We start from the raw sequence: 27,017 nt of genomic DNA, 5'->3' as shown, positions 1-27,017 counted from the left end.
GGACTCACATCTAGCTGTTCTACTGCAAACTAATCTGGCTATCCTCTGAAGCTGCTATCAAATAGATGTACAATTGGCAAATTGCAACCTGTCTATAGTCTATGACAGCTATGGAACATTTCCTGTGTATTTGCAAAGCATAAGCGTTCAGTAATCAGCCATGCATGTATACCTTTGTGTGTCTGTGAGTGTGTGTGTTCATGCTTTGAAGTGCGAAACAGCTTTCCAAAAAATATATGCAACTGAACTTCGTGAACTTGTTACCGCTGCTGCTCGGGTAACATTAAGTGATTTCAGCTCAGGCAACGTAGTGAGCCGGTGTTCTTCAAAAGCAAAGTATTTTATTCGGAAGTGGTGGCTACAGCTCAGGCAGGGAGAATCGCACTCGTAGCTGCTAACAAGAACCTTTATTATACACACATCAAAGCAAGGTAGGTAAGGGCAAGTAAGGTATCCCTACCTTGCAACAATAATGAAACATCAACACATAAAGAAAAGGTACAATTAACTTTGTGCGAATGGGATCATGAGATCTCACGCCATGCCTTCCTCACAGACTTTAATACTATAGTGCTGAAAATGGAACAGAGTGTCCCATTCATAAAACTGGGTGAGGCTGTTTTAAAAGCGAATCCAGGAATCTGGTTATCAGATGGGTTGCTTCCTTGACCCGAGGCCCTCAGCCCTCAGTCCCACAAACAACAAAAGAAAGTCTGAAATGGTCCAATGGGTGATCTTGGCATGTTCTTCAACGGGTTGGGATATCTTGGTTGCGCCATCAAGATCTAAATTTGTAATCTAAAGGGTCTTTGTTCTCGCTTAAAGAGATTCACCGGTGTTGGCTCAAACTGAATTCCAAAGGCTAGCTTCCTTGGTCTCTTAATATCAGCTGCTACAGGCTGCTGCTTTCCCAACAGATACAGATATAAAAATATCATTTCTAAACTTAAACATTAGAGGAAATCTTAAAGAACCTCCAATACAGTACAAGCACATATACATGTAAGCAAGAGTATCCTAAATTAACAGTAACAAAACCTTACATCAACTAAAGTATAATCCTAAACCTTGGACAAATAATAAATCCAACACTGAGGGGGCTTACATTGAATCTTAAAAGGGATAAAAGCAAGAAGGAAACCATGAAAAACATTGGCACAATCACATATATACGTCCTTTCCAAGCCTTATGGAGGCTTCTGGACAACACTGATCTCTTCGCTCTGATCCTTAGCTAGTGTAGTTCAGCGACAGGCTCAGGAAAATATTTTTTCTATTTTCCTGTTGGTAACAAACTTTCATTTTAGAAAATAACCAAGAGTCAATGGATCCAAATTTTCACTATCCAAGCATGCCAGAGTTCTGAATTTATCATGTATTTTCTATACATTCCTTGTTAATACAGTTACATGTAAACAGGGTTTGAGAGCTCTGTTGGACATTGCAAAGAGGCTAAGGAGAACCCTAGAACTGTACCTTTCTTTGAAACAGCAATTCTGACTTGATTGTCAAAAACTGTTGTGAAGGTAGAAGGTTGTTTTTAAGAAATAGAAGACTGGATTATATGAACTTTTCCTCTGGAAAAAGAAGAAGGAAGGGTCACTTTGGGCCATCTAACAGAGCATAATGGAGATCTTTGCAGCTACATGGATAAAAATCATATCAGATGGGTGCTGCAGTGTGAAATAGGGCATGATCAACCAGAAAAGTTGGTAGGATCCAAGCTACTGAGTTAGTTGCATTGTTCTCTGAAGTGCAGAATTTAGTTAACATTTGGATTCTATTTATTTGTAAAAACTATGTTCTGCTATGAAACATTTAACCCTAACATTCTGACAGTTGCTCTATTCCATGAAAAAAAAGATATTATTTTATAAATTATAGGAAATATCCACACTGAAAGACTTTTTCAAATTGTCCATTTGGCCTAATTTAACCCATTGTAAAAATTCAACATGCCACCTTCTTCAACTGCATGTGTGGCTGGCTGCATGTAGTGCAGCTCTGAAGTTTGAATTTGTAGTATCCATCCCTGCACTTTCCAACCTGTCATAATTAATTCAATCCCCCTGCACTTTGAAATCTCCACAATAATAAGAACTTTATCAGGCTGATGTTGGTACGAAGTAGCGTAGCAAACTGAAATCCCACAGGGAGCAGTCTAGAGCCCTCTCTTCTAAGCAGTTATCATTTCCTGAATTACAGGAACTATAAAAGGACACTCTACTCAAGCTGCCGCTGAATGTCACCTGAAAAGCAATCACAAAAGGGCTCTGTCGTGGCTTATCTCTGAGCTCTGTCACTACGGCAACCAGCAGGGAATAAGTATCTGTGGGTCTATGAATTTAAGAATCCCATAAAAGCCAGGGCTAAAAAGGCATGTGCAGACTCTCAAAGATTGACTGCATTAATACATTAGCAAATACTGTGAAACACTGGATAAATGTCAGCAATTATGGAAAAAGCATCTAATAACGATATTCGTTGTCTGTCAAACCCCCTCGAGGTTTGATATGCAACTGCCACTCAAAAGCTGCTGGTAATTTTATCTCTTTTTTACATCTGAATCCACCTCATTCAAATTGGTACTTGGAAAGTAATAAACTGTATAACAGCTTATTCTGTAGTGATTATAACTGACAAAATGCATGCAATAAAAACAGAAGAAAATGACTTTACTATAAGAGCAATCTTCACATAAAGGTGGTTTTTTAAGGCAGATTATAAAATCCATGTCTACAAACAGCATGATTAAGATGGTGACAGGATAGGAATCAACATGGATGTTATTGATTTAATATATTTAGACCTGGTAGCATTTTAAGTAGCCAGCACTTTGCTGAGGAACAGCAACCTATATGGATTGATTCAATTTATCAAAAGCCCTCAAAAGGCTTCATTTCATCGATTCAAATTTAATAGTGTAACAAATAAGGGCAACAGGTCTTGTCTGCACTAGAAGGAGAAAGAAAGGGTGGTACCAAGGTATACAAAGAAACAGCTTTTCCTGAAAGTCACTGGCCAACCACACTTTTTCACTGCACTCACTGTTTGCTGTCACCCAAAGGCCTGTGTTCTTGTGTCTGAATTCATACTTGTGTTCTTTGACATGGTTGCAAACTTTTGTATGAAGCAGTGTACACGTGCTTCGGGTAGATTTTAATGATGTCAGCAATGATGTCATTTTCAGGAGTAATAAATGTCTACTAGAGTACTTAAAACCAACCAGATCTATAGGAGTGTCACAGATATGGAACTGTGCCCATGCATTTTACGACTTCACAGGCAACAATTTATAAACGAGGACTGTGAGACATAATTCTGATCTAAAGGCAAAATATTAAAACTGGCGTGATAATTTTAGCAATTAACAAGTATGCATGAAAGATCTTTTCTGGGAAACAGATACCTTAACTAAAGTAAAAAAGGGTATATTCTGCAAGTACCAAAGCATTCAAAAATTAGGAACTACAATCTTCAGCTGCCTCATTAAAATATTCATTATTCATTGTACTTTTACACAGTTCTGTACACTGTACAATATACAAAAATAATTAGAAAAATCAGAAAGTTTCATGCATAGATATGTGAATGCTATTTATAATAGAATAGGTCATACTGCTGCAATACATTCCTTATTGGATTTGTCAAAGCTAGTAATGAAACAGGGCTCAGAATATACTTCATATGTTTAAATTGTGCAAGTATATCACATGTGAATCTATGACCACAGATAAGGTATTAGGTTGGATCTAACCAGCTTTTCCTTGGATAAAAAGGGATTCCTTTGATTACTAAAAGCTCTTATCATTAGACCGATATAAATAAAACTCATTTGTGGTTGGAACTTGGAGGAGGAGGAGGACTGCGTGAGATATAACAAAAAAGCTGGCTGGACCCAATCCATAGCTTCCTATTCTGAAATGTCCAAGAAGCCAGAGCACTGAACTTGACTTGGCTTGCAAGAGGACAACCAGAAGCCAAAACAGTTGACTGCTGACTGGCTTGAGTATGACACTCAAAAAAGAGAATTGCTGCATCAGCGCTGGACTACTAGCATATTTTTATTATGTTTTTATTTGCTGACTTGATTTATACCCACTTTTTTCCTCAATGGAAACCCAACCCAGCTAACATAAATCTCTTCACCATTCTATCTAAACAACAGTCATGTGAAAATTAGGCTGAGAGTGTGTGACTATCGAAAGTAGTGTGAGGATTTAAAGATGAGTTTCCCAGATCCTACTTTAACACTTTAACTATTACACCAACATCGGCTCTTATAGTATATAAGGTACAGTTAGAAAACCTATGCTTGCTCCACGCGTCTTCTTTGCATTCACCATTCATGATAACAAGGTTGTTTTGCTGTCTCTGTAATACTTTTTTGCTGGACCTGTTTTTGCCATTTTTAAAGTGACTATAGTGAAGTTGGTGCCTAAGCACCAGTTCTGATCAGTGTGTGTGAAGGAGTCTAACCAAGAGGACCAGCATAGCCCTCTTCCATGGTAGTTGAGGCCAGGATTGTGGACATTTCAGTCACGGAAGGAGTTTTTAACACTGGATCAGGTAGACTCGAGGGATTTTCAGAGCCAAGGTAGTGTTTGGCTTTTGAGTGGTACATTAATGCATTAAAAGTAGGAGATTAATGGAGTTCTCAGAGTTAGAATACCACATGATCCTGAGAATTGTGACTCCCATTTGACAAACCACACAAAATAGACTCTACTTTTTTCATCCAAGTGCCAAAATAAGTAACATTTTGCCTACAAAGATTTTGATGTGCTGTCAAACAAAATGAGGTAGGAAGGAAGCAAGGATTGTTGTGGTGCCCCCACGAGGTGAAGTGGCCTCCTGCGCTTCCTTCCCCACTGACCTTGCCAATGCCTTGGATCTCTGCGCGGCCTTGGAAGGAAAGGAGGAGGACTCACAAGCTGCCTTTCCTCCCAATCCACACAGTTTCCCAGCATTGGGAACAGCGGATCTTTCTTCCTCTTTGGTCTTGACCCTTGATGGTTTTATACAGGTGCATCCCATCCCTCATGCCCCTTCCCCCAACCAAGGCCTCTAGGTCGGGACTGCGTCTGCCCTTCCTTGGCTGCATTGGCTACATGCTCTATCTCTCCCTGTTGTAGCCCACCCTCTTCTTAATCTTCCCATCTCCCCATTCCCATCAGTGTTCCAACACTGAGACCTTTTTGGCACTATGGGGGTTGGAGCTGTTGGAGCTGCCCCTCTCTGGTCTTCTTCCCTGCCTGCACTCACACACCACCTCTGACAATGCTCAGCTGTTCCCAGTCCAGTGCACTTCCCTGTCCTGTCACTGTCCCTTAGATGGGGCCTGGGGCCCATATTCTCCTGCCTCAGCTGGCATACCAAACATTGCCTGCCTGCCCCTTCCTGCAGCTCAGACGTCTGTCAGAGGTAAGGACCTTCCAACTTCTTCAAACAGGCAAGGGAGGTGTCTAACCCGGTGACATCTTCCTGCGGTGTCTAGTGGCCTTGGCTGCTCTCTGGGCTCCTCCTTACAGTCTGGAGAAGGGGGCCCACTGGCTTGTCTGAGGTGCAACCTGCCCCAAGGGACAGTCAAGTCACTATCCTGGGACATTGTATTTCCCTAAGCAGTAGGGTTGCCAGTGTCTCAAGGATTCCTGTAAATTTAATGGTGGCTGTGCAGGCCTTGGAGGTGAATGACTACCATTAAAAAGATTCAAGTAGTCCCTTTGAACTATCTGAGAAAGTGAAGTTCTTGATTGCTAGTTTTCATTCCAACACTTATGGTGGCCTACACATTACTCTGTTTTACAATAAGTAGAAATATATCAGTTCACTCTTGTATCCAGATGTATGTCTTTTCCAATTTTCCTAAAATGAATTTTCTCATTTATTATATAGTGCTTTGGCTGATCTCACTGTTACTAATTTTAGAACACACACACACGACCCCATATATCACATAATACTACACAGACAAAAAATCCATTATCCAGCTTTAGAAAATCTAGAAGATCCAACTGTTCTAAGAAACTTTATACACTGCAGATAACTTGCAGTTGAATTCCATGATCTTTCAGGGAAGTCATTGGTTCGAATCTTTCCTCTAATTTCAAGGTATAGTTCCCAGGGGTAACTTTTTTATGGACATTCCAAGGTTGCAATAACTAGCTAAAGATTTTTGAAATTCAAAAAATATGAGAAAATACAATAACAAGATTATTTTTGTGTAAACTGCAGCACAAAGGGAGTAATTTGTGCTATATAGTGTTGTTACAAATGAGGGGGGAGGCATGATTACAAGAGCTGTCAAGACTAGGATCTGTAATAATAAAAGTTGTATAAGGACTGGAAAATCACAGGGTCCACTTGTTAAACACTTTTTGCCTTGAAGCACACAGAGAATGATCTATGATTCTGAGCTCCACAATGCCTGTCATGAGCCTTCAGTCATTCTAGAGGCATAGCTAGGAAAAATGGAGCCTGGGGGGATCTGAGATCCCCTCCCCCCATGTGCAGCTGCCCTTCCCCACCACAACCAAACAACTTTTTTTTGCACCAGGTCATCTCAAAGTCACCATCACATTATAGAACATGCCCCAATTCACAAATCGGAACACAACAATGGTCCATGACACACAGCAGACATAAACATTTTTGGCAACCTTTTCAAAATGCTTTCAAAATGTTTAACTGTTATAACACTTTAAAGTGTTTTAGGAGTATTATGACTTTAAATGCTTTCAAAATGTTAGTTAAAAATGTTATTACTGTTACGAAAACATTTTATGGTGTTATATCCAGCACCCCCAATTGCCTCCAGCATTGGAAACACGGCACAGAGCCAGGAAGGAAAGGGAGGGAGGGACGAACACGGGAGTAACCGAATAGTTTAGCCCTGCCAATGTTATTAAATAAAAGGAAATGGGAAAAGGTGGATCTAAACGGATCCTCATGAATTCATATGATTTTTGAATTGGAATGAAATGAAACCACCATGAAACTAGAGATCATGTCTTAATCTACAGGCAGCACCAAAAAATCATGCATCCCACACTCCATGGCGCTGCAGTGGTGCAAAAACCTGCTTGAAAAACAAAGATCCTCATGATTTTTGCACTGTCACTCCCAAATAATCATCACATCACAGCTCAAGCCCTTAGCCGCCTGTCTGAACACAGCAATCACGGATCCCACGTCGGTGGTGCCGCAGTGAAGCAAAAATATGCTTGAAAAACACAGATCCTCATGGATCCTCATGATTTTCCCACTTGGTCACTCCCAAATCACCATCATATCACAGCTCAAGCCCTTAGCCACATGTCTCAAACCAACAATCACACATCCCATGCTCCGTGGCGCCGTAGTGGCGCAAAAACCATGCTTGAAAAACATGGATCCTCATGATTTTTCAACCTGGTCACCCCAAAATCACCATCACATCACAGCTCAAGCCCTTATCCACATCTCAAGTGGGAAAATCATGAGGATTCATGAGGATCTGTGTTTTTCAAGCATGTTTTTGCACCACTGCACAGGGAGAAAGAGACAGAAAAAAAGGCAGAAAGAGAAACAGAAAAAGAGGGAAAGAGAAAGCCAACCTCGTAAACAATAGGGGAAGCCACTGCAGCCACCCACCCCCAGCCTGCTGCCACTGCTGCCACAGCTAAGAGCAGGAAGTTGCCACCGCTAAGAGCAGGAAGAGAAGGAGGAAGGGGCGGGTGGGAAAGGCCATACACTGCGTTCCAGGCTCCAGAAAGGCCACACACTGCGCTTGCGCACCACCCCAATGGAGCAGGCCAGCCGGCCGGCATGCATTGTGGTGGTGGGGAGGGTGGGTCCGCTGGATGTCCAGAACAGGGCAACAGGAAGATACCCGTCAGCCTCTCCCGGGCTGCCGCTATCCCAGAAAGCCTTTTTAAGCCCCCCCTTCCCCAAGCAAGCAGGAGGGGAAAGAGCCTTCAGGTGCACGCCCCTCTCCTTGACCTGCTGACTCCGGCGCCGGGGGCTCACAGAGTTGCAGGGCAGCGACACAAGCCTAGAAGTGTGGCTAGAAGTATGGGGGGTGATTTTCCACCCATCTGTCCACATGACTGAATGGCAGCTGCCTGGGGCATTTGTCCCCAGATGTCCCTATGGAAGCTCTGCCTCTGAGTCATTCACAGTTATTGTGCTAATTTCTGATATTTTATTTTTGTTATAATTCTGTGAATGTTAAACTGTGTGGAGTAGTTTTTAAGTTTATATGATCCCTGTAAAATTTTTAAAGATCTATGATGTTGATATATGATACAGTGGTACCTCTGTTTTCGTTGCCCTCAGTTTTCGTTTGTTTCAGTTTTCGTTGATCGTCTGGGCAAAAAATGTGACTCTGTTTTCGTTGATTGCCTCGATTTTCGTTGATTTCCGTCGCCTGTTGTCCATCAAAACCGCGTCACTAGAGGGCGACCCAGGACTGCAAGGTAAGTGGTGCCTCGGTTTTCGTTGGTTTCAGTTTTCGTCAGCTCATGCCGAGCGGATTACCAACGAAAACCTAGGTACCACTATGTGTGGGTATATGTATATATATATTGCATTATAATACTATTAGTATTAGATTGACCACTAATGAAGTCACTGATGTTGAAACATGCTTGGTTTCCTCATTATCTTCATGAAATGAGGAGCCATTTTGAGACTCTTTAAAGTCAAAGAAAAGTGGGTTATAAAAACCAACTTTTCTTATTATATATGTTATATCAAATTTGGAATGTTTCAAGTTTATTTATTTTGTTTACACATTTATTTTGTTTACACTTGTACATTGCACTTTCTTCACATCAGAATTTTTTGTGCCACACTCATGCACACACAAATAATGAGTATCAGGTAATGAAAATTTTTACCTCGGCTTCTTTCTGTTTTCTGGTTTGGGAGTTTATTGTAGGTATTATTTCCCTTTTTAAACATGATCTGATTTTGCCTCTGCCATGAAGTCCCTAGATGATCTTGGTCATGTCATTCTTTCTTATATTTCTGATCTCCCAACCTCATGTAATAATTCTGGCATTGTCAGAATTACAATGTCGTGTGTCAGATCCAGTGTAAAATTTCTGCTTGTGCTCTTGTTCAAGGGGAAATGCAAGGTCAAATCTATTGTATACCTACTTGTATTTCCATTTGTGCAAGATCTTGTGCAGCCAACCTCTGGACGTGATAAGATATAGGAAGGAAAGCTCTAGATATTGCATAAATTCTTGTGCAAGCAAGAACTGTGTTAAGTCCATTTTTGTTTCAACTTGCACCTCACTGCATGCAAGCCAATATATATGAAGCCTAGTAATAACAGAAAGCCTAAGAATAACATTATTATAATATACCAGTAGAAAGTAAAATTATCTAAAACCCAAAATGCATTACAGAGAAACTATTTGTCAGTTTCTGCTGCTGTTGGATCTGAATCCTAGACTGGCTCACCCTCTAACTCCAGGGTTGCTTTTAATTGGGCAAGTGCCTCAGAATAGAGCAAGATGAGGGGGTTCAATTTAATCCAATTTCTTTTGCTATTTATGTATTCCTAACTGCCTTGGAATGGATCTGGCTCTTCCATCTCACTCCAAGCATAGAACCATGCATGATTTGCCTGGGCTCCATAATATTAATTATTGAATGAATTGGATACTTCTAAACACTTAGGGACTGCTTCACACTGTCGACTGTGAATCTGCACTGCCTAATAAGTAACCAGAACTGAAACTGGCTTATTCCACATGTGGCCATCAGGATGGCAAGATAACTCTTACTTCCTATCAACTGCAGTAGGATACAAAACAAAACCCCATAAATTTTAATTTCCTGTCAGAATCAGCACTATGTCGATGTCTTTAAAAGTAAAAAAAAACCACCAATGCAAGTTTTAAAATTTTTTATTATATTTGATATCCTGCCTTTTTTCAGCACAGGGCCAGACTTAGGCTTCACTGGACCACATTTCCTTTGGTTATGCACTATATAAATGTTTCATAATAGAAACATTCAAATGTTCAGCCAATAATCTTTTCTTTTAGAGCAAACATTTTTTTAAAAAAAATCCTAAAACTGGTAGGTATTTTTTAAATAAAATATTTATACCCAACTTAATATATGCATTTACAACTGCAACAACAGAACAATTTATTCCTCTTATTGAAGAAAACCGCAATATTTGCTATCTGAGAAATTCTTTCCAGTTATCACTAAGCTCTTACATATATGAAGCCAATTAGTACATAATATGTATATGGCTGAGTAAGATCATTCACAGCAATTTTGCTGGGTGTTATGAATAGGATGTTAACACCCAACTTTATATTTAATTAATTAACAATGCAATCCATTTGGGGGGGCATAAAGGGACTCATGGAAGTGGTGAAAGAATGTGCAGATGCGTGTGTCCACTCTGTGGGGGTTAGGGGCAAGTATGCCAGAAAAGGAATGAATATGCCAGAAGCAGAGCCACACTGCTCCACAGTACCCAAGCCCAGAAGTCGCCACTGTACCAGTGCTCTGTGCTACCCAGCTGAGTTCAAAGAGATCACAGCTGGTAGCAGGCATGGAGCTGGAGAGTCAGAGAAAAAGCTAACACTCACTGAGAGTCTGGTGCAGGGTCCAGGTTAAGCCAGAGGCATACGGGGGAAATGGCGCCTGGGGCTACATCTGCTCCAGCCGCCCCCACCCCCTCATTTACCTTTGCAAGCTGCAGGACAGCTCCTGCCGCCACTGAGCCCTGCACCCCAGCCTCCCGGCAGGTTGGCTCCTGCCTCCCTGGCCGGGGAGGAGGTGGCAGCTGGGGAGCTCCCTGGCTCTGTATCCACTGGGGCAGGAGATGCCCAATGGAGGGAGGCAGCAGCCAGGCGCCACCCACCATGGACAGCAGGAGCCGGGAGCAGGGCCCACCCGGTGCAGCCCATGCAGTGCTGCTGAAGGCCTGGCTGGTGACGGGTCTGCAGCATGGGCGCCAAGCAGACCAAGGGGTATGCCCACCAGGCCACTGCGCCCACTGCAAGGGGATGGCCCTCTCCCAGGAGTGTGGGAACCTGCTGGAGACCCTGGTGGTCCGGTCAGGGGAAAAATTCGGCAAGGTGGGCGGCATCCTGCCCTACCACCGCCACAACAGCATGATCCAGGACAAGCTGCATCTGGTTAAGCAGGGCAGGCAGGAGGGCAGGAGGCAACCTGGTGGAAGGCGAGGGGCAGGGTTTGGCGGTGGGCAGCTTAGGTGCCATGGTGGGAGGCTGACTCCTGCCCTTCCCAGCCTCCCTCGGGGAGGCAGGAGCCGGCCTGAGGGTGCAGCATACAACTTTGTTTATATTGTTCACCGCCCTGAGCCCTACCAGGATAGGGCGGTATATTAAATCCAATTAATAATAATAACAACAACAACAACAACAACAACAACTCATACCCCAGCATGGGCGGAGCCACTGAGCGCCAGCCAGGCCACCACGCCATGGGAGAGGCCGGGCATGGGGACCCAGCTGGTGCCCGGAACCCCCGTGTGATGGTATGGTGTGCACCCAGATACATGGGTTACCCCATGTCCCCATTAGCGGTACGCCACTGGGTTAGGCAACTGAGAGTTGTAGTGTAGTTTAGGTAAATCAGTCCTGTTTAGGGTCGTTGAATCAAATACAAATACAAATACAATACCTTTAATGGCACATAAAAAGTGGTAAAATACAAATTATGTTAAAACCAATTGACTAAAATTTTACACAAAGGTTTCACCCTTGATCCAAGTGCCTTTGTTAAAAACCTGGCAACTGATTCAGTAGTGTTGGGATGATGGTCACTAAGCAAGTATGGGTCGTTGAATCAAGAAATAGCAATCCAAGAGCAGGCATAGCAAAAATCACAGGCTTTCTGCTAAGTTCCTCCTTTTCCCCTACCTGCCTTTTATGGGCTTCCTTTCTACCTACTGCTGCTCCTGGGAAGACTCAGTGTTCTCTGTGGCATCTCTGGGCCTCAAGCCTTGCGATGCACCTTTTAGATTGTAATTTCTGATGTCCACAAATTTGAAGTTGTCTAATCAGTTCAAGAGAGCTGGGTGAGCTATCAGTTCTGGCATCTGGAGCTGGAGGTGACTCAGAGGAGTGTGGTGCTTCTGCAAGCATTCTGTCTTCCTGCTTTCAGTTTGTCTGTGGGTCAGCTTTGTCTCCCTTCTGCGAGGCTTTTGGCTGTTGTTGGACCTCAACCAGCTGGGGCTTTGGTGAAGCCAGGTCATCCTGCTAGTACTGTTCCTCTGAGGATTCCTCGCTGACCAAACCCGGGTCCAGGACATGCTCCTCCAGCTCAGGAGTCCATGCCAACATGTTCCTGGAGCATTCCAAGGGGTGGAGTCAACTTTAGTCAGCTTCCAAAGGTCTTTCAGCCTGGGATGCCCCCAGTGGCATACATGGCCTTATATCACCAAACAATGTGGCACAGACCATTGGCCTGTATGGGAATTTTCAGGTGGCTGGGGATTTATCACTTTCTTTCAGCTTCCGGCGCTGCCTGAAACCCCTTTGGAGGTGCAGTGGCAGCAGTGGCTCAACGGCTGCGAATCTCCCCCCCCCCCCCCATGGATTGCACTATTAGATTGAAGTGCCCATCTGCACCTTGAACTAGTGCCTTTAAAGCTGATAAACTGAAATGAATCCAAACTGGAAGAGGGGACATGCTGGTTGGAAAAGCTAGCCTTCCTAGAAAGAATTTGTTTAATTACGGGCATGAGTTGTAGGGGTGTACCTGGACCCAGGCCTGCTTTCTGAAAAAAAGCTGGAACCATTTTTAAGGGTGCCTTTTCATTTATATTGCTTACGTTCTAGACTAATATGGCTTGAAAGCGTCTAGATTTGCCTTCTGTAATGTGCTTTTAAAGATAACTCAGACGCATTAGCTGGCACAGAATGCAGCTTCCATTAGCTAATGTTTGGTGGAGTGCTCATATTCAATTTGCGCTAATTTTTACCTTTAAAGCCTTTCATACATCACCTTTTTATACAGGTACAGGTCTTTTTATACAGGTCTTTTGCCTTGAAAACCCTCTGGGGTCGCCACAAGTTAATAGTAACATGAAGGCAAAAAAAAAATCACAAATATCACACTATATCTGTATTATTTCATATCAGCCTATCATGAATTAAGGGGACCAAGCAATGAAGACTGGGGCTCTTACCGTTTTAACAGCTATGTTCCAAAAAGCAACTTTCAGTTGTGATGGTCTTCTAAAGCCCAGCAGAATAATAATGCTAGACTGTGTACCACTAAAGTTTCTTCTTTATACAATCATTTAAAAATTCTACATGCTTGTCTCCTGTTGTTCATCTGTCCATCCTAGAAGCAGTACAATGTTGCCAGATTGGTTTTTGGTACATACTAGTTAATAATTGTTTAAAAGAACCCAAATATTTTTAGACAGCTGTAAAGGAATGTAGAAGATCTCTTGACCTGTATCTCATTCTTCCTTAGATTATGCAGGGAAAGAGGTCTGGATATTTCCAACAAGCCCAGTACTACTCACCCTTAGTCTTGAGAATCCACCCACATTTGTAGAAATTCTAGCAACTAAAACAGTTTTTACTCAGCTCTTTTGCCATTTTTACACACCAGCTAGTATTTTGAGTCTACTGTTGTCACCAAGGTAATTATTTGTTAACTGAAAATGGCAAGCCAAAAAGACAGATCAGGGCAAGTAAAAGAATATCCATTTGAAAAGGTTTTTCCCCCTCTGACATAGATCATCTGAAAACTGGAGTAAGAAAAAAATCAGACATTTATTGACTGTATTTTAATTAGATGAAGTAATTATAACTCCAAGTGTTAAGATTATTCATACTCTGCAGAAGCTGGAAAAAATGTCCTTGTTAAAGTGTAAAATGGTATGTTAGCAATCTTGCAATCTCCTTGTTTCTCACAGTTAAACTAGCACAGCATGAAAACATTCTCCTATGGGTAGAGCTGTAGATACCTACTTTCTTAGTGAAAATGCATTTAAAAGGATTTGAAAGAGCTATTGACATTTCTGCCAGCATCCCATATTTTATTAAGTTGAAACTACAACAAACATGATCTGGCTCGAACGGGAGGTTCAGTAACAATGTTTTTTTTAAAGGTTCTTGACTTTGATGCATTTCTGGTAACACAGAAGTCTGAAGCTTATCAGGTTCATAACAATCTCTATTATGCAGGAATCTAATTATTGGAAGTCTATTTAGCTCTGGTGTTTGCTAAGGCAAAGGTTAACAAGAACTGCACTGCAAAAAACATCCCATGGTATTACAAAGTATTTCTTATGCTGCCTAAAATGTAAATGAAAAGTATTCTAATCAAATCCTTCTTTAACTCTTTAATTGTTCAAAGTTAGATCTTTACACATGAATGGAATTACTGAGACATCTTTCTGCCAAAAATTAAGTTTTTATCAAAATGGAGAATTAAAAAATGACGATTGAAGAGCTGTATATCAATTTGCTTATAAATCTCATCTCATCTATAAATGACACGGAAAGGAGAAGTGTTTAGTCTGCTATTGCTAAAGTTAAATCTTCACAAATAGTAAGTTGGAAGCTCTAATTTCAGATAGAAATTAATTATATTTTGGGGAGTAACATGTTCAGAAGTGTTTACACAGCTGATGGGCCTCAGCTGCAGTAGTGTCAAGCTGGGAGCTCTTCGGGCTTGTCCGCTTTTGAAGCAGATGACTTAACAATCTCGAGTTTCATTAAACTTGGAAAGAAAAGAAAAAAGTCACCTTGCTACATTGTCATTCATTAAAACAGACGTTAAAACAGATTTGTGCATTTTATACATGCTAAATATCCTATCCTAGAGGAAGGCTTCCTCTTTTCATTTATTGTACTGTTTTCCAAACAGCTGCTGGCTTTTGGATTACAAATTATGGTTCTCTGGGCCTTTCTAGCCTAAACTCAACTAGTAAGAAATGACAACAGACCAATATATATTAGAGATTGCAATTAATTTTTTGTCTTGTTTTACCTCAATGTTCAGTTCTACTTCTAACACAAGGACCAGCAACAATTATTTTAAAAACCCAGCATAATGTAGCAGAGGAAATCTCAGGTAGGGGAAAAGATAATATTTAACAAATGGACTCCAATTCAGAGAGTCTTTTCACAGTATCCTCATACACCTTCCTGCACAGATTCACTTTACTCCTCCCTCTCCATATCACTTTACAAACTGCCTCTTATAGTAGAGGTACAATGGAAGTAATTCCTCCCTTTCATTACAAAGACTACAGAAATGCCTAACAGAAAGAGAGATATTAAAATTCTTAATTGTGTGCTTACGTATGTGTCATTTGAATTAAAAAATATTTCTGAATGGCGGTCAAAGTGCACAGAACAATGCAGTCCTGTCAAGTTGTCATCTCCACAATGATTTCATCAGAAATTTTGTTAAAACAATAGCTGAACAAAGGCACTTGGATTGGAAAGCAGGGGACTTTAATAATGAAAAATAAGAATAATCTAATTTCTTCTTCTAACAGACTTCTCTGTTATGCTTTTCCTTGCTATGATTTTTGAAGAGCTTTGGTTTATTCCTTTGGGACACTTGACCTTCACAAATAGGGATGCCCACCTCCAGGTGGAACTTGGGGAATTACAACTCATATCTAGACTACAGAGATCAGTTCCCCTGAAGAAAATGGATGGTTTGGAGGGGGAACTCTATGGCATTGTATCCCTCTGAGGTCCCTGTCCTCCCCAGGTTCCACCCCCAACTCTCCAGGAGTTTCCCAACCTGGACCTGGCAACCCTACACTTATCCTCCATCAATGGCCAGCATGGACATGGCAATCCTACTCACAACACAATGCCTGTACACAGCCTATACTGGTCATAACCCAAAGAATACATTAGGAATCCTAGACTAGGCTCTGAAACGAAGGTCATTTTATCAGTATAACTAGTAATTTTAATAGTCCTACTCAAAATAGTTTATTAAATAACTTTTTCAGCTGGCTTAATCAAGAAAGTGCTTTTTGCGCTTTGTGCATACATTGTAACTTAATACTTGTGTTTCAAACAAGAGCATTTTAACCATGCAATAATTCCTTCAAATGGAGTTTGACATCTATACATGTTGGAAAAATGAGAACAGTGCTTACAGACAAATCTGAGATAAATGGTAACTTACTGAGTCATCTGTTGCAGAAGCAGGCCAGCCTTCCCATAACTGATGACGAACAGGGATACTAGTCAGATCATACACATTCCGCTTAACCTGCAAAAAAACCAAACAAAATACAAATAATTAAAATATATCACTGTTATCCTTGCTATTTATCATGCATGCAAGCTTTGAAATATGGAAATGTGGAAATTTTATTCAGTGTATGGATAACTGTGAGCAAATCAAGACATTTTACTTATATTGAAATCAAAACTAAGAAATGTTAATAAACACAGAGCATTCTAAAAGAAACTATCAGGCTAATGCTGTACCAGTGGAACCTTTACCCTATTAAACAATATAAGTTGAAAGATACTGTCATTACTGCATGAGAGTTTTGCAAGGAATTGTCATGCGGCAATGTCATTTTGGAATCACCTTGACCCTATATAGTTTCAACACTATATAGTCTTTCACATGCACTTCTGACAATCAGTGTCCTTTTTACTTCCAAATTAATCTCAGGACACTCTAGAATGAGATAACAACTAGCCGAGAAAGGAGACAGAAAAATCATATTTGAGTAGAAAAATACAGATAACTAAAACATGTTTCACTTCTGCATTCTAAAGATCTATACAACTGAAGGGAAAAGGTTTAAAGCCACTCTATTTTCACATAATCACAGAAAATTCTAAGTCAAGTTCTCCAGTCTGTATAAACGCACAACAAGCACTCACCAAAGAGTACACAGTTTATAGTTTACAGTTAAATGTAAACGTCAGGTTTTTACAATAGGCAATTTTTTTTAAAAGGCTTGGAAAATGGGTTGGAATATTAAAGCTTATGGATGCCTATAAATAGAATCTCCAGTGCACAAATCTATATCCTGATTCTTCATAAGTTATATGGCTGATATGTACACACTACCAGGAAATGAGGCATTTTCCCACTGCAAGATCCTCCCTCTCACTCTCACATCTTGGGTTGGGAGGGATAGAAAGTGAGAATAAATAATGACATTGGACAATGTGTTAAGGTCACATCTGAGTCATACCCCAGACATGGTCAGCATGTTAGCTGATACTCCAGAAACATTGTAGTACTACCATAGAATTTCTAGAGAATTGGCTGGTGCACTGACATATTTGGGTTTTCATCTGGACATGCTGTCAACACAGCCCCTCACTGGCCTGCACCAAAGCAGAAGGTGCCAGAGAACAGATTGTCATCTCTACCTCAGAGGCCCATGTAACACTGGAGCGTCTGAAGGATGAAGAAGGGCATTGCTTTCTCATTCAAGACTTGCGCTATGCTCCTCCAGAACCTCTACACCAGGAAGTGGCAGTGTCACTGAAGAGTCATGGGATGTTTTCCCATTTCCTGCTGTAAGGTGCTGTAGGTTGAAAAGGAACACAGAAAGAGTTAAGGTGCTGCTCCCTTGAGCAGAAAATGGGAGATTATTGCAAACTCCCATTTAAAAGTCTGGAACTTGCTCTGATGCAATTATTATAAGATCCAGAAAACCTTTACTTTATTTCTAGACAAATGGCATCTACTTTGGAAATTTCCAGACCTAATCTAAACCATAACCTGGCTCAGTGTAGCCTTATCTTGTCAGATTTTGGAAGCAGGTTCAGCCTTGGTTAGTATTTGGATTATACATCTCGAAGGAATTTCAGGGTCACTAAGTTGAGGAAGGCAATGTCAAACTACCTCTACTAGTTCCTGTCTTTGAAAAAAAAACATTGCACTTACCTGTAACTGTTTTTCCTTGAGTGATCGTCTATGCAGGCACACATTGGGGACTGCACTTGCACAGGTCAGCCACAACAATGAATAGCAAGCTTTAGCAAAGATTAGAACTCTCCAGAGTGCTCCTCCCTCCTCCCCCACCAGAGCCTCCAGACAGATTTTCCAGCCTAAAAAATTATGTGACTGGGAGGGAAGAGGAGCACTCCCCTCAGCTCTCCTACTACCACCACAGAATCTGTCCAAAACAAGGTAAGCCCTTCACAACCAGTCATTTGAACAAAACGCAAAAGTGCCTTCCCCACATCAGAATCACAATGCGAGTCAATGTCCACAGTATAATGATGAAGGAAGGCCGAAGACCACATTGCTGCTTTGCAAATATCCAGGATTCCCACAGCAGAATGGAAGGCAATCAACATAGACTGGGAGCAAGTGGAATGAGCATGAATTGGACAAGGGCAGTCCAATATACAATGGCTTGAGAAACCCACCTAGACAATGTTTGGGTAGAAACGTGACAATCCTTGTGGGGGTCATTAAAAACAAACGGGTGATTATCTTTTCCGAAAGGTGCTATGTGGTCAAGAGAAAACAATAAACACATACAAATATCCAATATGTGTAATGCTCTGTCCAAATCAGAACAAGGGTGAGGAAAAATTACCAAGAGAACTATGTCTTGCTCCAAATGTAAGGGAGACACCACCTTTGGGAAGAGCTCCAGACTAAATCCGAGGACCACTTTATCCCCATGTATTTTGAGGAACAATGGGTCACTCCAAAGTGCCCTTAGGTCACCAACACTCCTTGCAAAAGTATGGCTATGGGAAAAGCCATTTTATAAGACAAATAAGTAAAGTCGCAGCTTGCCAATGACTCAAACAGCTTTCCCATGAAATGGAACAATACTAAGGACAGGCTTCACTGTGACACAGGGGACTGTGCCAGTGGGTAGAGGTTCACTAAACCTTTCAAAAATCATTTACAAAAAGGGTTGGAAAAAGTGAATGACCATAGAAACCCAGATGGAATGATGAAATGGCAAGTACATGAACCTTAATGGAGGACCTGGAAAGGCCAGAGTCTTTTAAGGATAGTAGGTAATCAAATACAATAGGCAGCAGACAAGAGTAAAGTTGACAGCTCGATCCTGAGCCCATCACTTAAAGCGGCACCACTTGGACTCATAAGAGGACCTAGTGGATGGCTTATGGGAGGAAAAAAGGACTTCTGAAAGGACATGGCCCTCTGGAAACAATTAGTGGTGAACTTGCAAATCAAGGACTTAACTGCCAGCGCCCATTGCAGAGGCAAAAAGACTTTGGATTGGGAAGAATCCCAAACAGCCCCAATGAAGTCTACTGACTGAACTAGTGTAAGATGGGACTTCTCAAAGTTCACCAAAAGGCCAAACAGGCCACAGTTTTCAGAGAAGTTCCCCAACAACAACCAATCATCGAGGTAGGGGAAGATGGTACAACCCCGCAAGGAAAGGTGCTCAACAATCACCACTACACATTTAGAGAAAACCCTGGGGGCAGAGGTCAACTCAAACAGTAGAACCATATACTCATAACCTGAATCCCTGCACTTAAAACAAAGGAAGCGCCAGCAATCAGGGTGAATGGAGATATGGAAATATGCATCATGTAAGTCCAGCACTGTAAACCACAGTGAAAGGGTGAGAAGTGGGATGATGTCGGCCAAAATTAGCATTCAGAGACACGCGTATGTTTGTTTTAACACCCTCAAATCCAGGATTGGACACTTCCCTCCAGATTTCTTATCAGGAAGTATCTGGAACAGAGATCAATCCCCAGCTGTTCTAGGGGGACTAGGTCAAGGGTACCCTTAAGGAGCAATGCTGCCACCTCTTGTAAAAGCTGCAGAGGGGGATGAGCCAAGCAGAATTGGGATTCAGAAATGTCAGGAAGAGAAGTCCATTCCAAGAAATAACCATATTTTATTATATCCAGAACCCAGCAATCATCAGTAATAGATTCCCAAACAGTGTATGTAGAATGGTAATAACTTATTATGGAAAATGGGGGCCTCTAGTCATGCTTTAGGCTTGACCATGGACCCTCCCAAAGAAGAGAACCTGGACCCTCTCATATTTTTGTGAGATTGAGGGAACCCTTTGAATAAACCAGGAGGACTGTAGGGCTAATGAAAGTGGCTGCAACACCGGAAGGGTTAGGGCGGGTAGCAGGACTGTTTCTGGGAAGAGGAGTGTCTGGGGAAATACCTCAGCTTATAGAAAGGAACAGACTGAGAAGTAATAACCAACAACTGCGCTGTAGCAGATTCCTTTTCGATGCTCATCAGCTGTAACAAAAAGTTTAAGGCTATCAAAAGTCATATCTTCTAGGCGGGAATGGGTGTTGTTAGGAAGGGTGGATGACTGGAGCCATGAGTGACGTCGTACAACAACTGCCAAGGCACCATTCAGGCACCATTCAATTGTTGACGCCCTAGGCATAAGTCCTCAATCTGGGTAGCTCTAGCTAGAGCCCTCAGTTTGTCAGGGATAAGATCAATAAACCTAGAAAATTGATCCCATAACTAAACTTGGTAATAGGACATAATGCCCAACACATTGAAGGTACGCATGCCTAAGGCCAGTGGCGTAGCGCCAACAGGGGGTGACACCCCGGGCGCGTGACGCAGCAGGGGAGTGGCCGGGGCGTGGAGGGGGCGTTGTAGGGTGGGAGCTGCCGCAGTAGGAGCGCAGGGCACGTGCGTGCCCCAGGTGCAATTTTCCCTTGCTCCGCCTAAGGCAGCCAGGGAGTACAACTTACGACCTAACACATCCAGCTTCTGATCCTCTTTGTCCTGAGGGGAAGAGTGAGAGTCCCCTCAATAACAGGGATATAGCATCTTAGTAATCATTGAGTTCAGGGCAGGATGCCTAAATAAAAAATTGCAATCATCTGACTAAATACAGCACAGATTCTCCAGTTTGCTAGTTGAACCAGAAGTGAATGACAGCTTCGATAAGTTGGGAGACTGTGACATCGATTAAACCCTCAGGAACCAGTGATTTTCTCCCACAGAGAGGCCTTCAGTCAAGGCCTTGGGAGTGAGGAGGGCACAGAAACGGCAGGTGGAAGGAATGTGGCCTTCACCCAAACACAGGAGACAGTCCATGTGGGCATCATTTTTAGCCATTTTGGCTCCACAAGTGGAACGCTTTTTAAACAGAAGAGAAAAGGCTGAGGTAAGTCCAGAGAACAGAGCTAGAGTAACTTGCTACTGATTTCCGTGGTGGCGGTAGAAGAGCTGAGGGGAATGCTCTTCCTCCCTAAAAGTCACGTGACCTTTTAGGTGGCAAAATCTGCCTGGAGGCTCTGGTTGGGAAGGGAAGAGAACTCTAATCTTCACTGAAGCTTGCTATTCATTGCCGTGGCAGACCTGTGCAAGCGCAGTCCCCAGTGTGGAACTGCACAGAAGGCCATGAAGAAGTAACCCTAGTTTCTTCTCTTGAAAATTCTTGAAAAGTGGATTGTCAGAAGTTGGCTGAAACTTGATAGGGCTTTACACACATACACACACACACACAGAAAAAAATGACTCAGGAAACAAGTCTTCCGATGGGGTTCCCAGCATTAGGTTCTATTACCTACATTATTTATTTACCTACATTGAATATGTTATTTATTTATTTAATCTTACATTGACTATTTTATTTAAATTTAAACTCATTTTCCTCTGCCCTCAGTTTTTCAATGGTTCCATATTTTCCTTTTAACATTACAGAGATATCAACCACCAGTTTTTCTTTAGACTTCAGTCACTGCATATGCTTTCCCCACAACTTTGGATTACTACAGAATATGTGCTACCTTAAATCATATCTACACATGTTAAAAATGAACTGCAATGAGCTATAGTATTAATAAATATACAGTCATACCATTATATAATTACTGACTTTTATTTTCTGAAACATTTGCTAACTTTAGAAATTAAGTATAAAATCCAAAATATGTTTCCTATGGGCCCAATATCGGATACGTTATAGGAGACTTCTGCTACAGCCTGAACCAGAATTAAGCATGATAATTTTTATGCCACTAATTATTAGCATCCCTAAAGTATCACAATCTACCATTTTAGCTATTTAACATTACATATGAAAACAGCCACGCTAGGTCAATAAAACGTCAAAACAGAACAGAAAAGAAAAAAGTATGTGAAGTAAAACGACTAAATCTGGGATTGGATTCCATACATTCCTTTCTAATTCCAAAGTACAACACTACAGCATTATGAAATAAACAGTATTCTCCTTTTTTCATTCACTCATCTGTAACTGCTCTGATTTTCAATAACATTCCTTTGCTATTCTAAGCCTGAAAGGCATGCTCTGGTCATAATGTTATGTTGGTATAAAGCACAATGCCAGACTGATGTGCTGAACAAAAGTGATCAAAGTTTGAGTATCGTTAGCCAGCTCACAACTATTCTAGCTCATTATTCAACCAGAATGACATCTGTTGAGCAACTCGTTGCAGAATACACTAGTTGTTATAGGCAGGCCTTAGCTGGGAGGTACCATGTAAAATGTATGAGGGTGATGTTTGGTTAAACAAACTGCTAAGGCTAAGTTCACAAATGGTTCTGAAAAGATGCCAAAATCAGGATGCTGTCTAATTGAAGTCAGCAACATAAAAGAAAGTTTGCTCTCCCTATAATGCACCACCTGTAATGGTATCAAACTAATGCCTCTTTCAGATTTTAAAATCTATTTATATAATATAAAAATATACAGGATTTTATTCTAGCAGCATTTTAAATGGAACAAAGTATGCTCACATGCAACATGTTGTGGCATTGGAACCGTAATGGAACAGCAATTAATGCAAATGAACTGGACTACCATTATGTAATGGATCACAAACATTTTATCTTCAACAGAAATGAAGCTATATCAGCAACAGAACAGACCCAACCCATGCTGAATGGCTGTTCATGGGGAGGAATTTGCTACAGCTGCAACATGCCTCACACAAGAGTGAAGGAATGGGGAGCTGCTTCAGGAGAAGGGGGAACATGCCAAGGGGAGGCTCTTGAAGTTGTCTCAACTGTCAATGAAGGGCTAGCAGATAGGAAAGAGAGGAATGAAGCTGTCACTAGGACATGGCTTTTTTTGTCTTTCCTCCAGCTGATATCACACAGCTCTTCTGTGCAAGGGGGAAAGTATGGTGGAGAGTAGTAAAGGCCAATTTCTAGCTGGTTGCAGGTGGTATAAGATGCTCCCGTCAAGAGCTGCCGCTTGCCTCAGAAAGTGTGCCGGTCTGGGGTCTCTACCCTTGACAGAATGTATGTGAATGAGCCATACAAAAAAGGTCCTCTGTCATCATGTAGCCCAGGATCTGCTAGGATTCGAAAGGAAGGACATATGCAAGGCAGGCAAATCAAGAGATAAGGAAGAAGAAGCGGGCCAGATCTTTATGTAGGAGGCCCCCATCGGACTTTGGTCAAGGATAGGGAACAGGCAAAAGAAAAGTCTTCTTAGAAATTTACCCAGTTTCCTCAGAGAGTCGATGGCAGGCAGCTTCACCCAACCTATGCGAAGCTTCTTCTCTCACACTATCCAGACCCAACCCGAATATCCCATATAAATGAACTTGGCCTACATTTCATGAAACAATAGCACACAGCAACCAAAACTGTGCATAAGTATTACAGAGGAAGCTGATGTGCATTCCTGTTCCTACAATCAACTGTGGCAGTGATCACATTAAAAATTCTGCTTGCTAGAAGAAATTAAATTGAGGAAGAACCAAGAGTAGAGGCTACCCTTAGAAGGAGAACCAACCTACACAGTTTGTATAATGTGTTGAAGATGATAAATATATTAGATTCAAATGCTTCTTCCACCAGCAGAGTGGTACTTACATTCACACAAGGAGGGGGGAGGTATTTGTTCCAGTCCCCTCCTCCCACTACAGATCCCATCACACTTCATGATATGCTTGAAACTCCAGTGCTTGTCAGCAGCATTTATTTGGGAACCACAGAAGAATAGGAAGACAGGAACAATATGTTTGTTCTAACAGCTTTCCAACACAATAAGTTTTGAACAACAAAAATTCTGCAGTATTTTATATTGGGAAAAATGGATCAAAATCACTAATCTACAATTGCTGGCTCACTGATACACAAATGTTGTAGAAATCTGCAAACATTCTAGAAAGTCAAAAGAAGAGCAAACATTAAAAATGCCAATTACTTTGCTCTTAGGATAAGTAGAGAAAGGAAAATATAGGAAAATGAAAATAAATGCAAGCTTCATTTTCTCAGTTAATGAAAATCAATTAAGCAAAAGAGCAAACTAATAACTGAGCTGTTTTTCTATAATGTAGCATTATAGCTGTGATTATCACCAATGGAATTACATGAGTTGACATATAACTAGATGGCTGTCTCTCTCAAATATCACATGCCCTGCCCCCAGCGGGCTTGTTGTTTAAGGGCACCTGCTGCAGCATTGGAAAACAAACAGATCAATACAACAGACAAATGGAGTGGTAAGGGGTCATTTACACAGGACTGCATTACGGAATAGGTGGGTTCCAACAATTCTTTCAAAAAGAGAGCGTGCATGTGTGATTATGTTTATATGTAATACTGCATTAGTCAGGCTGGTCAATAAATTGCCTAAAGCTAAAAGAGCAGTGTGAAAAAAGGACCAACCCAGACTAAAGCAGGGAATGATGCTATTTTTGTCTCCAACTCCCTTGTTTCTTCTGTGTATATCCCACCATTTTTCAAACAGAAACTGGGGAAGTTGTGCTCAGACCCAGGGGGAAGTCCCATGGCCCTGGCTCTTGACAGACTACAAGGTTTAGCCTCTAGACTGGAGGGAAAATGAGAGGCTGGGGATGTCCTTTTCTAAGGGAGCTCTTTAAAAGGTAGATCCAGGAAGAGCCAAGGAAGAAGGGCCAAGCCACTCCCCAGGTACAAGGGAGAAGACCATGGCAGCCAGAAGAGAGGGGACAGGGTGCAAGCCTCCTCCTGTTAACTGAGGCCTTCCTCAAGTCTTGTTCGGTGAGGGGGGAGAAGCTAGGGAGTGCTATATCCCTGGACCTTGTCTCAGGGCTGGAACGAGAGAGAACTGTGCCCGGTGCACGTGTGCGCCCCGCGCCCCCGCCTGCCAAACCCCTGCACTGGAACACGCCTGGTGCATTGCGCACCTCCCTCCCCTTAGCGCTACACCACTGCCCTGTCTCTACTACAATGGAATCAGAAGCAGGTCGCTACAGTGAAGTCATTAGAGGGCAATTAATTCTAGTTTAGTCAAATCATAGGCTTGCCAAACTTCCACATTCCCACTGTCATTAGTCAGTCTGAGAGCCAGCATGGTATATTGCTTAAGAGCAGGTAGACTCTATTGTGGAGAGCCAGGTTTGATTCCCCATTTCACCACACAAGCAGCAGACTCTTGTCTGGTGAACCAGATTTGTTTCCCCACTCCTACATTCCTGCTAGGTAGCTTTAGGCTAGGCACATTCTCTCAGAACTCTCTCAGTCTCACCTACCTCACAAGATGTTTGTTGTAGGGAGAGGAAGGGAAAGGAGTTTGTAAGCCCCTATGAGTTTTCTTTCAGGAAAAAAAATGTGTTGGGGGGGGAGTAAAAATCTCATTTCTTCTTCTGAGCCTGAGCCTGAAGAAGAGGAGGGTTTTTTATATAGCACCATCAGTATATGTGTGATGGTTTACAGAGTTACAAGTCGCTGTAACTTGTACAGTCTACAGGTCACTGCCCCAAAGAAGTTTACACCCTAAGATTTGACACAAGGAAAATGACAGAGGAAGACTGAAGCAAGGTGAGGAGAATACAGGGCCAGAAAGAGGGGGAACTGTGCCCGAGGCATGCGTGCGCCTTGCGCCCCTGCCATGCCCCACGCCCCGAAACGACCTTGGAACTCCACGCCAAGCCCCTGCACTGGTGTGCACCCGGTACATTGCGCACACACACATCCTGTCCCCTTGGCGCTATGCCACTGGGAGAATACACAAGGCTATATGAGTTCTGGTGAATGAACCTGAGCTACTGTTTGAATTGCTTTTCGTATTTTGTGTCTCAGTAAGAAAGGTAGGCTATATATGAAGATAACAACAGAAAATCCATTCACTCTTATTGTCTGCAATACTGTTATAAAATTTTAAACTGTGATCATAACTGTGTGTAGGTATAACAGAAAGCCTAGTAGAATGGAAATTGGAATATATTTCATAATTCTTAATGCTGACCGTGGTCATTTGTATTGGGAGGCACTTAAAAGTTAATGTTGAGTTTAAAAGGGCCAATATTTTGGCCAATACTTTGACCAATACTTTGGCACACATGGTAACGTTTATAAGCTAAGAGTTTGGTGTAAGCCTGTTAACTATATTCCTTTGTCTATGGGCTTTCAAACTGTGTATCTTGCTTTTGCACTGGAAACACAAGTATTTTTGGATATTCTAGATTTTTGAGATTAGAAAGCAAAAAGAACAATATGAACAACACTGCTTTCACAATACAAAAAGAAGGTGTCATTCTTTATTAGGAAATTCTACCTTGGTATTCTTTTGTAGTTAATATTCTTCCAGGTTAGTAGCATTGGTCAACATAGCAGTCACATGCAAGAGGACAATTAGACCTACCCTAACTAAAAGCCCGAATCCAGTAGGAATACCAGTAATCAGGAGTTGTTCACTATGCTTAGAAGAAAGAGTCCTGAAATCAGAGGATTATTCAGGAAGCAACAACAGATCTATTTCCAGAGAAATAGCTTTCAATAGAATGAGAAGCACAAGATGCCCTGCTATTAGCTATCATGGGTTTTCCTGGGGTGTGTGGCCAGAGTGGTAGTTTTTACTCCTAGCCTTTTGCCCACATCTATGGCTGGCATCTTCAAAGGAATGCCACAATGAGATGTGTTTTTCTCTGTGGCACAGTGTGGTGTGATTGTGCAGTGAGTGTTTTGTCCACCTCACAGGGGAGTGAGGCACATTTGCATGTGTTTGGGTGGAGTTGATTTACAGTTGTATTTGCAATCACACTTGTAATTATAGTAGCATGTGTCAGGCTGAAGTTCATTTGAAGTTGCCTTTGAATGCTTCTGGTTTTTGATTT

The 27,017-nt window shown here is 41.8% G+C and overlaps 1 protein-coding gene across 1 annotated transcript in view; it reads right to left on the bottom strand.

The window, feature by feature from the left end:
* Positions 1-27,017, bottom strand: part of FAF1 (Fas associated factor 1) — a 278,015-nt gene that overhangs the window by 149,677 nt on the left and 101,321 nt on the right. The window contains exon 8 of the mRNA XM_048498943.1: positions 16,156-16,242. Within this exon, the coding sequence (XP_048354900.1) occupies positions 16,156-16,242 (87 nt within the window). The remainder of the gene's footprint in view (positions 1-16,155; positions 16,243-27,017) is intronic.

The sequence above is a fragment of the Sphaerodactylus townsendi genome, linkage group LG05 (assembly GCF_021028975.2).
Source record: "Sphaerodactylus townsendi isolate TG3544 linkage group LG05, MPM_Stown_v2.3, whole genome shotgun sequence".
In the NCBI taxonomy this organism is placed as follows: Eukaryota; Metazoa; Chordata; class Lepidosauria; order Squamata; family Sphaerodactylidae; genus Sphaerodactylus; species Sphaerodactylus townsendi.
The sequence above is the reverse complement of the archived record's forward strand: the minus strand, read 5'-3'. Positions and strand labels throughout refer to the sequence as shown.